The sequence below is a fragment of the Chanodichthys erythropterus genome, chromosome 10, assembly GCF_024489055.1.
Source record: "Chanodichthys erythropterus isolate Z2021 chromosome 10, ASM2448905v1, whole genome shotgun sequence".
In the NCBI taxonomy this organism is placed as follows: Eukaryota; Metazoa; Chordata; class Actinopteri; order Cypriniformes; family Xenocyprididae; genus Chanodichthys; species Chanodichthys erythropterus.
The window spans coordinates 18,842,501-18,855,683 of NC_090230.1; the positions used below are offsets into that span (position 1 = coordinate 18,842,501).

At 37.2% G+C, this 13,183-nt stretch overlaps 2 protein-coding genes across 4 annotated transcripts in view; both read left to right on the forward strand.

The window, feature by feature from the left end:
* adcy9 (adenylate cyclase 9) overlaps positions 1 to 9,813 on the forward strand; it is a 42,655-nt gene extending 32,842 nt beyond the window's left edge. The window contains exons 7-10 of the mRNA XM_067396367.1: positions 405 to 564; positions 1,825 to 1,973; positions 2,428 to 2,454; positions 5,269 to 9,813. Coding sequence (XP_067252468.1) covers positions 405 to 564; positions 1,825 to 1,973; positions 2,428 to 2,454; positions 5,269 to 6,538 — 1,606 coding nt within the window. The 3' untranslated portion in view covers positions 6,539 to 9,813. The remainder of the gene's footprint in view (positions 1 to 404; positions 565 to 1,824; positions 1,974 to 2,427; positions 2,455 to 5,268) is intronic.
* Positions 9,814 to 10,308: 495 nt separating this feature from the next.
* Positions 10,309 to 13,183, forward strand: part of crebbpa (CREB binding protein a) — a 48,716-nt gene continuing 45,841 nt past the window's right edge. For all 3 annotated transcript variants that reach the window (XM_067396368.1, XM_067396371.1, XM_067396370.1), the window contains exon 1: positions 10,309 to 11,108. In XM_067396368.1, the coding sequence (XP_067252469.1) occupies positions 11,030 to 11,108 (79 nt within the window). In that variant the 5' untranslated portion in view covers positions 10,309 to 11,029. The remainder of the gene's footprint in view (positions 11,109 to 13,183) is intronic.

A 13,183-nucleotide genomic window follows, 5' to 3' on the forward strand; every position in this document is an offset into this window, starting at 1 on the left:
AACTTTTTTGAGATGTGTTGATGCCATGAAATTTAAAATCAACTTATTTTTCCCTTTAAAATATATATATATATATATATAATTTTATTTATTTTATTAATTTTTTATCCGCATGTCATATGTGGCATTCTGTAATTTGTGTAATGATTTAATATTAATAAAGTAATATAAATATTATTTATTAAAAAAAAATCATACTGTACATTATAATGTTATGATGCCTAAATTAAGTTGAAGCATTTGAAACAATTATAGTTTTTAGTGTATAATTTTGAATTAGACAAAATAGTGTAGAACTGCAATGTTGATCATTTTTCGGTTATCAGACATATATTGAAAATGATTTACACTTTATCAGTCATAATTTTAATATCAATGTAACTTTTATAATCCCTGTCTTGCAGTATGATCTTTTGCCTGGATGATATACAGAATTGTACCCGGTCTTTGTTGAAGCTGGTTTCTGGCTGGATCCCACGCCATGTGATTGGGGCTGTACTTGTTTCACTTCCTGCTGTGTCTGTCTTCTCCCACCTGGCTTACAGTCCGCAGCTGCCCATCCAGGTGAGCAAAAGCGAAGGAAAGTGACGTCCTCAACATCCCTCCTGTGCTGCTCTTTTTAACTTTCTATTCATCAAAGTATCCTGGAAAAAAAACGTATCTCACTTTTTATTACTCAAAACTGTTTTCAGCATTGAAATGTTTCTTGAGCATAAAATCAGCATATTAGAATGATATCTGAAGGATCATGTGACACTGAAGACTGGAGTAACGATGCTGAAAATTCAGCTTTGATCACATGAATAAATTACATTGTAAAATATACAAATAGAAAGTGGTTTTAAATTGTTATAATATTTCGCAATGTATTTTTTGATCATATAAATGCAGCCTCGGTGAGCAAAAGAGACTTCTTAAAAAAATTATTAAAAATCTTAGAGACCCCACACTTTTGAACATGTTTATGGTTCAAAATGCTGGAACACCAAAAGATTAAATCATTGAACAAATTAAAACAAAGGAATATAATCTTTAACTTCTGTGTTCTACGGTCTCAACCTGAAGTTAAAGTTCTCATATAATGTAAACAGCCTTTATTTAACAAGGCAAGGCAATTTTATTTGTATAGCACATTTCATACACAATAGTAATTCAAAGTGGTTTACATAAAGAATAATAATAAAAATAAAACGTAAGGAATAGAAATAACAATAAAAACAGAGAATTTTGCTCAAAACAAACATAACTTGTTTGCTCAAACAAACATATCTTAATGCATCTAGAATAGAGTATTATGAAATGTATTAAATGTTAAATAAATTAAAACAAACATGGGAATTTATTAAGGGGCTTCTTTGCATTTTAGTTTTATTATTATTTTAGCATCTAATTGGTACTCCTGGCATCCCTAGATCCCTTGGAGAGTTTTATTCTTCAAAAAGATGCAAGTAAAACAAAGTAAACATTCTTCTAAACACAAATACACAATTTACCATCAAAAGTGATCTCACAAGCTTATTACAGTATACTTAATCTTAAAGGGTGATACTTTCCCCCAGTTTCTTGAAGCCTGTTTGATCAAAGTGTATCCCTGAAGGCTTGGGTAATTAGAGGAAGAGTTTTGAAGCTTTGAAGATGTTGAGAACACTGTTACTCTACTACAGGATCAATGCATTGAGGCTTTATATTTGATTGTACTGTATGCCGACAAGCTCATTACAGGTCCAAGTACACAGACATTTGCTCAGCTCTAGTTTGTAAATATGTGCATCTGTGATTGTTTCACTGTTTAAACTTGCGCTCTTTCCTTTTCTGGGTCTGTAGGTGACCATGTTCCTGTGCTGTGCTCTCATTATTTCTATTATCCAGTACTGTAACTTCTGCCAGCTGAGTTTCTGGATGCGCTCCGTTTTGGCCACTGTAGCTGGTTTGTCTTTACTCATCCTGCTCTACAGCGCCACCACCAGGCCCAGGTCAGACATTTGTTACCAGTTCAACTAGCTATATTTTTATTTTATTATTTTATTATAGTTTTAGAACAATGGTTTCTGTTTTTGGACTCTCATGACTGTTCATGATGGTACATGTCCACCAATGCTGAAGAAATATTCCTAATACTACGCAAACAACATAGGTATGTCTGTAAAATGTACAACGGTATGGGTGGTTTCACTATGATCTATAATTGCTTTCATTACATGGTAAATAAAGTCGTTTAATATTGAAAGCAATCATTGAAAGTCCTTTTTCAACTTTTTGATGCTCTCAGTGCTCTTCAGTCAATCCAATTCATTACACACTACTGCCATTCAGCTTCCATAGAGAATGAATGGAAAATACCCGTTCATCTCCAGTGGCCATGTACTGTCAGGTTGTACAGTTGCTGTAGAAAAATCTGATTTATGATAACTCTTTTTCTTTTTGCAGTGCCACTGACATTTTTCCAACGTTTGGGTGAGTGTTTCTTTAACTGCTTCCTTTTAACATTTGGGAGATCTTGAGATTATACTTTCTTATATGAAGATGTGTTGATATAATACTTAAATACGATGCACTTACCTGTTTAAAAAAAAAAAAAAAAGAAATGCTGAAATGTTACCTCTGCAGGAAGTCATTTTAATGACATCAATCTATTAATATCACTCAAACTAAAAGGGCCCCATTAACCTTAAAGTTGACATGAAATGAGAATTCTTCCTATCAGTTGTCTAAATGCTTATTGATCTTTTTCTGAACATTTAATCCATGCAAGTTTTTTGAAACATTTCGTTTTTTTTATCGTCATAACTAGTGTTTCCTGTGAAAACAACAGACTTTTGCTGAACTTCTCAAATCATTATTCCAGTTAAACCCGTTGCTACCTCACGTTCTGCCTGCACTTTTGAGTGCAATACTCACATCTCAAAATCCAATCAACAGTCCCCATCATATATATATTTTTTTTTCTTTGTGGAGAATTTGTTACACTCAGATAGACATCACAATAACTATAATGGGTAATATAACTATAAAGTTTTAATAATGGTTCTAATTCTATGAGAATATGTAAGTCCACATGTCGGCTGGAATGTTAATGATGTAACAAGGAACAATATCATTGGAATCATTTTCGGAATGTTTTTTTTTTTTTTTCCCAGCAGATGATTGATAAAAACATTGACCACCAATCAGAATCCATCGAACTTGAAGTGCTTGAGCATTTAAAGCAGCAGAAGACAAAACTGCAGCTCAGGCTTATAATAAAGAGAACGTTATCACACATAGGTGCTAATATAGTCAACTTTATAGTTAGCATTCTTGGTGTGAACTTGCCTTAAGGCTGGAATATACTACATGAATTTTAAGACCTTAACAGATTTTAAAACACTAGGCATCATACACTTTTCGACTTTATAAATGGAACAGGAAAAGCTGAGCATCATACATTAAATGACTGAGGATCACAGACTAGACTTTGAAGTCGTTCTGAATGCAACAAACTCGTGCAGAAACATGTCTCATTGCTAGGAGACGTGACAAATGAAAACACTGTGTTCTAAAATCGGCTCAAAATATCAAGTTTGATACAAGCGTGCCACAGGAGTACTGAAAAGTGAAGCCAAAGCGTCTTGATCGCCCCCAGGTGGTTGGATGCAGTATAGGTCATAAACCCCTCCCTCTCCATGAAATGTATTGGGACATGAGACAAGCTAAACAATCAAATTGCACTTTAAATTTTTTTTTTTGCAAATACGGTTTGTGACATTTTAGGCAGTTTTTATCACTGCTAGTGTTAGTTCAAGTGTTCGTTCTTTAAATAAGTTAGTTATTTGTTAATTTGTTAGTTGTTTGATGCTATAAAAACAGGGGTGTGACGTCATGATTGACAGCTGAGATTGACAGCTTCTCTGAGTGAAGTAGTCACTGAGGCGCCAACAGACTTTTCTGGATCTTCGCGAGGAAATTGGAGCTTTAACTTTAATTTCTAAATTTCCATAACTGTTTATTTCACACTGACATAATGAGTTGTTCTGAGTTTGGGTGGGACATTGATACAGGGTTCCTACGCGGTTTGGAAAAGTATGGAAAAGTATGGAATTTGATTTGAGTTTTTTCCAGGTCTGGAAAAGTATGGAAAAAAGAAATCAGAGTATGGAAAAATATTTGTGTTTCCAGACTATTGCCCCTCTTCAGTTTTCTAATTTATTATACCTGCAAACTAGTCACTTTGTGGCGAAATTAGCAGTTTTGAATCAAAATACATCATTTATGTGAATCGTTTACATCCGAAGAGTTATTTTTTCGGGGTGAGTGACTGTGTGACACAAGGTTCTCATAAGAATTGCAAATGGGGATACTATTTTTCCATAGACTGGAGTTAGTCACGATCTTTCTTGGTGCTCTGTGGCGTGACAGCTCGCTGTAGCGCTCGTGAACCAGCCATCTCTTTGACTTTACTAGTTACAACACAAAATGATTGAACATCTGAAGGTATGTTGAAAGATACAGTACAACTTACCAAAATCTGTCATGTCACATGCAATCGATTAATCAGCGTTTCAACCGCAGAAAGGCGTCAATAAAACAGCTTGTAAAAATGTCACATTTTGCCTACCTAAAAGGAGACCGAGGCTCACCAATGGCAGAAATCGTTTGGAAGGAGGTCTGGAAATTTGAGTATGGAAAAGTATGGAATTTTGAAATGGAAAATGTGTAGGAACCCTGTTGATATCGCGCCTCCACTTCGTGCTCACTACTACGCAGACTCGAGACTCAAGATGTCAGTGCCATATTGGTACACTGGCGTCTTCAGTTACTACAGTGGAATAGAGTGAAGGTGTGTCGTTTATTTTTATTTTTTTTTATACAGTCTATGATATCCTCCAACTACATGGAATCATAGTCTGAAGCTAAAATAAAATCTGCCTAACATAAACTACACAATTTTGGACTTGGTCTGACTTTCAGCAACAAGCGTCGACTCACCCCCAGACTGCAAATTAGGGCAAAAAGTTGTGTAGTGTATTCCATCCTTTAATCTTTGCCTCATGCATTCCCAAAGGTCAGAAGGTTTTTAAAAATATATGGCATTTAAAATGCCATTTAAGGAGATGGACAAAAACAAAAAAACTGAAGCCCACCCCTAGCAGCCCATGGCTGAGAAGTAGAAATAAAACATCTTACAATTGAAAGGACATTTTTGAGCATCCGTTATCGTTAATGTTGTTATTCATGTAGAATTCGCTACACCATGCAATCAAATCTAAAATCTCTTTTCCTTGGCTCCAGGAACATGAGTAACCAGAGTGCCGAAGTACATCACACAGGTGACTCTGCGCCCACAGCTCTCGACCTGCTCGTCCTAGAGACTGTTCTCTCCTTCTTCCTTCTGCTGCTGCTGGTTTGGTTCCTCAATCGGGAATTCGAGGTCAGCTACCGTCTGCATTACCATGGTAATGTGGAAGCCGACAAGCATCGCATCAAGATTCAGACCATGCGAGATCAAGCGGACTGGCTGCTGCGCAACATCATCCCCATTCATGTTGCCGAGCAGCTGAAGGTGAACCAGAGTTACTCTAAAAATCATGACAATGTCGGGGTCATCTTCGCAAGTATTGTCAACTTTAGCGAGTTCTACGAAGAGAGCTACGAGGGCGGGAAAGAGTGCTATCGAGTACTTAACGAACTCATTGGAGACTTTGACGAGCTGTTGCGCAAGCCTGCTTTCTCTAATGTAGAGAAGATCAAAACCATTGGTGCCACCTACATGGCAGCGTCTGGATTGAATGGGCAGCAGTGCCAGGAGCAGCTGCACCCGCACGCTCACCTACGTGCCCTCTTTGACTTCGCTCTTGAAATGATGCGCGTGGTGGATGATTTTAACAAGAACATGTTGGGCTTCAAGTTCAAGCTGCGAATTGGCTTTAACCACGGGCCCCTGACTGCCGGCGTCATCGGCACTACTAAGCTGCTTTACGACATATGGGGCGACACGGTCAACATCGCTAGCCGCATGGACAGCACAGGAGTGGAGTGCCGCATACAGGTTAGCGAAGAGAGCCACTGTGTGCTCAGCAGAATGAATTATGCCTTCGATTATCGCGGCACTGTAAACGTAAAAGGGAAAGGGCAGATGAGGACTTACCTGTTTCCCCAAATGAACGAGGGCAGATCGGGATCCACACAAAGCCTGGAACAAGGCCAGGTGGACGGTGCCATTGGGTATTTAGAGCCCAACAAACTCGTCAATACAACATCCGCTGCACCACTAAACCCTTCATCCACTTCTCCCTCTATCAGTGGCCACGGTGTGCCTCAGGGCCGTGTATTAGGCCCGTCTCAGATTACAGAGGAGTTGCACCGAGACACTAAGGACACTTTTCCTGTCGCTGAGCTCAAAGAAAAGGATTACGAGAGTCCTAATCAAGCACCATCGCTAAGTGGTACACAACCTCCGTCAATAGCACAACTGTATGCTCCATTGGCCAGACCAGAGACACCTTTACAAGGAGAAGATGATGAAGTAGATGAGCATACAAAGCTCAGGGCAGTGGAGTGATTCAAATTTCCTCCTCACCTCGGCTGACCAGCGGTCCTTCCTTAAGAGCCAATCAGCTGTTAATATCGAGGCTCTACTTCCTTGAAGGGGCTTTTCTGACCACAACTGTTGGAGTTCCAATGAGTAGCATTAGCAGTCTGTATAGGGGCATATGTGTTGATAATATGACCTAAATAGAAAAATGGGTGCGCTAAGCATCTGCTGTGTGGATCACAGTGTAGCAGAGGGGAAAATGGATTTAATATTTCTGATGTTCTCGAATGTTTTTTGTTTATAAAGTGCCTTTATGATATGTAAACCATATGAGATCAGTAAAATGAACAACTCAGAGATATCTGAACAAATATAACAGCATGACTTTTTGAAAGATGTGGACCGTGAAAAATGCTGTTTTTCGTAACGTAAAAATGTAATGTATTACACCCCTTATGCCATTTTTTTTTTTTTTTTTTTTCTTAATTTCAGTGTTTTTTTTCTCTCTTTGAGACAAAATAATCAAAGTGCCAGTTGCTATTTAAAAACAGGATTACAGGCTAATGTATTATGGTTATTATAACGAATATACAGCGTATTAGTTTCACTACTCATTGGGCAGTCACCTACATCACATTAAAATAAAGACGAGGAAGACAAGGGTGAATAGATAAAGATGGGCTTCTGGCATTTCTGTCCAAAATGCCCTTATTATTATCCAGTATATATCTGGCAGTAAATAATGTAGCTTTTATCAACAGGAGGTATAAGTGGCTCACGCACAATAGCAGCCTGAACTCATGAAATGAGGAAAAACGGCACAATCAGCCTTATTTGTTTGAAATGCAATCAAGAAAGAGGGCAGAAACCGTGCTGTGCGATCTCTTCACTTCATTAGAGGATACAAGGGCCATTGATTGTAATGCATTCAGAAATTCAGTGTATAATGTTCATTGTAAACATGTTGTTCAATGCATTTTTTTTTTTTTTTTTTTTTTGCATACAAAAATGTTGGTCTCATAATTTAATGTTTCTCATTGCCTGACAGGGAGACAAGGGAATGTCCTATAGGATTCAAAGTGAAATTAATAAACTAATTTTTCAAATAAGCATGGCACTTAGAATATTTAGCAGAACGAGTGGCGCTGTTTTTCGCTAAATATATCCAGTGAACTCCTGCCAATGAGGCCTTCAATGAAGTATTCATTTGAACACATTTTTTTATCAGTGCATTTGAATTAATTTCATTCAGTGCCTCAAACTTTTTCATATCAGAATCAGTTATTTTTCACTGTGATCATACCAGGAGAGCTCGAGTTGGTTATCGCCATAGTGTTTGATCACTGTGCACTCCATGGCCTTGAGGAAGATGGTTTTTGTGTTGCCATCACTGGCAAGCAGCTTGAGTTGCAGTTTTGATATAATACATTTACTTTCTTAGTAGATTTGTATGTTATAGCCGGGTTTTTTATTTTATTTTTGGGTGTCGATTCTGTGTTGGGATTTTGACAGCAGCTTTGAGGGGTTTTCTTCCAACACATTTGTGCAGAGAAAATTGGATTTTCTTTGCTTCTCTTTACCTGATTTTTGTCTCAAATGCATTCAGAACACTAGAGCATAATCTGCAGTATATCTTTAATGCGTCTTACATTTCAATCATCAATCGAACAAAGCAATTTTTTGTTTCTCACAAGAAGCAGAGATGAGCAGCAAGTCCTCTATTAGTCCACACCGGTTGAATCAGTATCCTTTGCCTTCATGCATAATGAATAAGCTGGCCTCTGAGGTTGAGGAAAGATTTTTTTTTTTCTTTGTTTTGTTTACAGAGCAATCACTAATTAGTAAAAAAAAAAAAAAATCCTTTTTGTTGACTTTTTTCCCCCTTGCAATACCAGGTTGCTTCAGTGTCAAAATATCAGCTTGTCTTTTGACACTGCAGCTTTCAGAACACCTGCAATATTATGTTATTGTATCATATTATTTCCTCTTTGATGTGAATTATAATTCCAGCCTTTTTTTTTTTTTTTAAATGTACACTGTGTATCTTTAAATGGAACTTTTGGGGATGGAAAAGGGATTTGTTTTTTCTGTTAATTGTTTTATGGTGCACTGCTTTCCAGCCAACACATTCACCTTTGTGTTATTGTATCACTCCATTGGCTAAAGAAGCCCAGTGCTGACAGTATTGAATTATAATTACTTGTGCATAATGTATGAGGTTTTGTATTAAATGCATTCATATTTATTGGGGCTGTGCATGAATTGGTGTGCAGCCACAGAGCCTAATATCAAAATGGCATATTTATGAAAGGGAGCCACTTAAAGCAGGGAGGGATCATGGGTCTTTACGACCAGTCCCACCTAACGTAACAAGCACCTATTTTAGTCCTCAAGGCCTGAACTCTAAAAAGTGCCTCAGATTTAATTTTACTAAAGTTTTATGATATTTTGAATGAACTAAAATGGAAAAGTGTGAAGTTAATCTTGATTTATGTGTGATTGTTTCCACTTTCTCACCACTGCCTGCATCGTTGTAGGTTATCTGTATTTTGGTTTTAAAATGAGGCTTAATTTAATCTTTCAGTTTGGATGAATCATGTTGTTGTTTTTATTTTGCCAATTAACATGTCACGTGGCTTTCACTGCTTAATTTTTTTTGTATGAAAATTGAAGAAAATCTTAATTGATTAGGAGATGTTAGAGTGCAAATCAAATCTAAAGTACTGGTGCTCAAGTGTTAAAAAAAATGTGCCCTTAAATATGATTTCCCAGGCTTTTAGTAACTGTGTATTAATTATTTTTTTGGCTTTATTTGTGGGAATATGTGTATACCAAAGAGTTTTATTAGTGTGGGCAGAAACTGCAAGACAGATCTGTGCATTTTGGGCAAGATGCAGCACATGTTCTTATGCACATGAGACACAGCAGGTATTGATTTATTAGCCATTGTATTCAGGCAAAAGCATAATCTGTATACATTTGCACAGTGCACTCACTTTGTATGTACATATCATGTATTGTTTTATTTGATTATTTTTCAAAATTGATGATACATGTGCATGTGCCAGATTTCGAGAGTAGCGAAACAATGAAAAGATATCAGAAATGGTGTGTGTCTGTTTTATGTGTGGGCCAGATGAAAAAAAAAAAATGTGAATATGCAACTAATACTAATAATCAACTAATAATTGAATTTTACATTGATGAAAATGACAAAATCATGCAATTGTCAAAACTCACAACTTTCAAAATGGCTACTTCTATCCCTCAGAGCCTTATTTACATTCCTGTCAAAAATTAAATCTAGTGCTACATCTGATTGTGTAAATTCACTTCACTATTATTAACCATTACATATGAACAGGTTTTAAATGGGCATGTCTGGTATCAGAAGTAGCATTTGTACTATTTATGTGGGTCAAAAGACAGACAAAATATTAAGGTTTATACTTGCGCTATAAATTTAAGTTAAAAATGAATATTATTTGGTCTTTATGAGCAAGTACAATTTGATTTGTTTTACTGCAAATTATTAGGGCCCTACATTTAAAACTATACGTTTATTTCACATTCCTGTTCCCAAATACAGCTTTGTCTACCTGATTATTGACGCAATTAAGAATTATTGAGCCAAAAATGACAGTCCAGTACTCATTTATGATCATCTGCTGCCTCCAGCGGCCGATTTGCGCGTTCACAACAGGTTTGACGTAGGGCGTGATTGCGCTCGCGCTCCCCCTCCCCCTCGGCTCCGTCTATCTGGAAAAAGAAAAAAAAAACTTTTTGTATCGAAGGAATCAACAGCCGCCATCTTGTCGCGGCTCGGAATCAGGATTTCGATAGAGCACTATTTTTTATTTTTGAACACGGAGCATCCAAACCGAGGTTTGACGACACCGTTCAGCGGAAAATGACACCTTTATATCGCCGCGAAGGAATTTTTGGCGAAAAATCCTGGATTTAATCGGCGTTCGTCGCCCACAAAACCCTCGTATATCTGATTTCCCCTTCAGAGCGGCGCTTGCGTCCGTATTTCGCTGCGAGCGGTTATTGTTTAACGGACGCTTTTGGATGACAGACAGCGCCGAGGAGACTATTTTGCAAAAATATCTCATTTTTATGCAACCGTGCATTTTTACACGGAGCCAGGTTGTTTTTGCACGGAAAAAATTGACGTCAGAAAATGGATCGCATTCCGTTGCAAAATTAACGACGCTCGTGCGCGAGGATTCCTGTGGATATTTTAATTGGGATTTTACGTTGAATTCGCGGAAAGGAGGCGTTTTCTCTCGGTAATATAACGATGATAATGTGGGTGTTGGGTGTTGGATTATCATGGGGTGAATGGTGGTGGCGACGCGGGGCGCTGTTGCTGCTTTTTTGAGAAAATCCTCCGCCGAGCCGCTCCACACTCCCCACGTCTTTCAAAAGTAAGGTAACATCTGTTCTTCTGACGAAAGGATCCTTCACTTTGCATTTCCCCCCGCAACATTCGGCCAGAAGCAAATCTTAATCGCAATGGCTGAAAATGTGCTCGATGTTGGCCCTTCAAGCGCGAAGCGAGCGAAGCTGACAGCACCTGCTCCAGACGCACCAGGTAAAAGTCCAGCAGGCCTGATCCCAAACCTGCAAAAGACTCTTCATACACTCTTATGAAGCACTATCATACACCTATTCATGCGCCATGTGTTACGCAGCTGTCAAATGAGCCCAGAAACCGTTCAGTCAGCTTCACTGCTCGCTTAAGGCACCCCAAAATGAAGTTTGTGTCAGCTAACAAACCCAGCTAACAAACATATATTACAAAAACGTTTCTATTACGTTATTTATGAACGTTCAAAACATTAAGTTTCTTAAATGTTTCATTAGCGTTTTTATTTGGTTATCCGAGCGTTGTTACTGGAAGAATGTTTGCTCATAACTTTGAGAGAACCTTTTTTTCCTTCATTTCTGAGAATGTTTCCTGTTGGCTGGAAATCCTCATGTTGTCCAAAACTCGTATGACACTGAAGGAGAAACGAGCTTTCATCCATACAATGAAAGTGGTGACTGTCACTTTGTGCTGTGCATAAGAAAGTTAGTCTTACGAGTTTTGAAATGCAGGAGAGGGTAATTGTGTGTGTAGAACTTGCATAGAGTTGCTTTGCAAATAAAGTTTAGTGAATGAAGTTAATGTCTGGTCGACATTAGGTTAAGAAATAGTTAACAAGCTTGTGTGCATATAGAAAAGTCCAAATGATCCCCAAGTTGCTCATCTAATAGGCCTAGGTGTCACTTTAATAACGTATTGCATCAGTCTGGCATTGAAAATCATCACATCTAATCTTAAGGCTTCTTTCAGATCTGCACATGAAAGAGTTTCAGTTGAAAGTGTATGAAGGAAAGGGACATTTCCATTAGATAGTCCCTGGACAGTTTCAGAAAGTTAAAGTTTTAGTTTGTGGTCTATTATGCACTCAATTATGGCTGCATAATTAATAATTATGATTATTAATTACGATTATCACAATTGACATTGAATGATGTTTTGAATGGCCATATCAAAATAAACAAGCTGAAAACACTCTTTCTGAAAAACTTTTATTGCTTTTCTATAGCATCAAGCCTTAAATGTCCAATATACATTGGTTTGGTTTCTTCTTTAAATATAAAATAAAATCATGCATGGTATTTCAACGTTATAAAAAAATAAAATATTTTAATTTTTAAAAATAAAATTAAAACAATGGAAATAAAAAACCTTTAAAGGGTTAGTTCACCCAAAAATGAAAATTCTGTCATTTATTACTCACCCTCATGTCGATCTACATCCGTAAGACCTTCGTTAATCTTCGGATTTTTGTTGAAAATAGCCAGCAATGACATTTCCTCTCTCAAGATCCATAAAGGTACTAAAAACATATTTAAATCAGTTCATGTGAGTACAGTGGTTCAATATTAATATTATAAAGCGACAAGAATATTTTTGGTGCACCAGAAAAAAAACAAAACAACAGACTTATATAGTGATTACCGATTTCAAAACAGTGCTTCAGGAAGCTTCGGAGCGTTTTGTGTTGAATCACGATTTGGATCGTGATTTGGATCTTTTTTTTCAAAAGTGACTAATATGTTTTATCAGTTCGTGCATTCCCTGGAATTGCATTATTATTATAATTATTACATGATCAGATGACTAGCTGTGACTCAAGGTGCTTTACAAAGCTTAAACATAAATGCACATCTAAGAGAGAGAACAATCAAAACTAAACTAGCGGAAAAACAAACTAGCTCTCTTGCGAGAAAGCAAAATTCTCTCTGAATTATGCTCAAGTTATCATGTTAAGAGACATGGGATCATACTGTTTATCTAGTTAGCAATAACAGTTGATAATTGTGTGCTTAGATTAATTAACATGTTTGGGATTTGTTGTATTGCCCATTTAGAACAGTATGTTTCTTTGAAGTGTCTTATGACGCCTTACCTCAGCTGTCATTAACCACAAAAATGGCTGTAGTGACCGTCGCAGTGTGAATGCTATAGATTTGCATCATGCATGCACTGACTAGCGCTCGTGTTAAAAGCTGTCATTTAGCTCACACAGGTGGCATAAAGTTCAGCATCCTCTCGTTTACACTAATCAGCATGTAATGTGTCAGATTGTGTGTCTGCAGGCAGCTAGTGTATTTGTA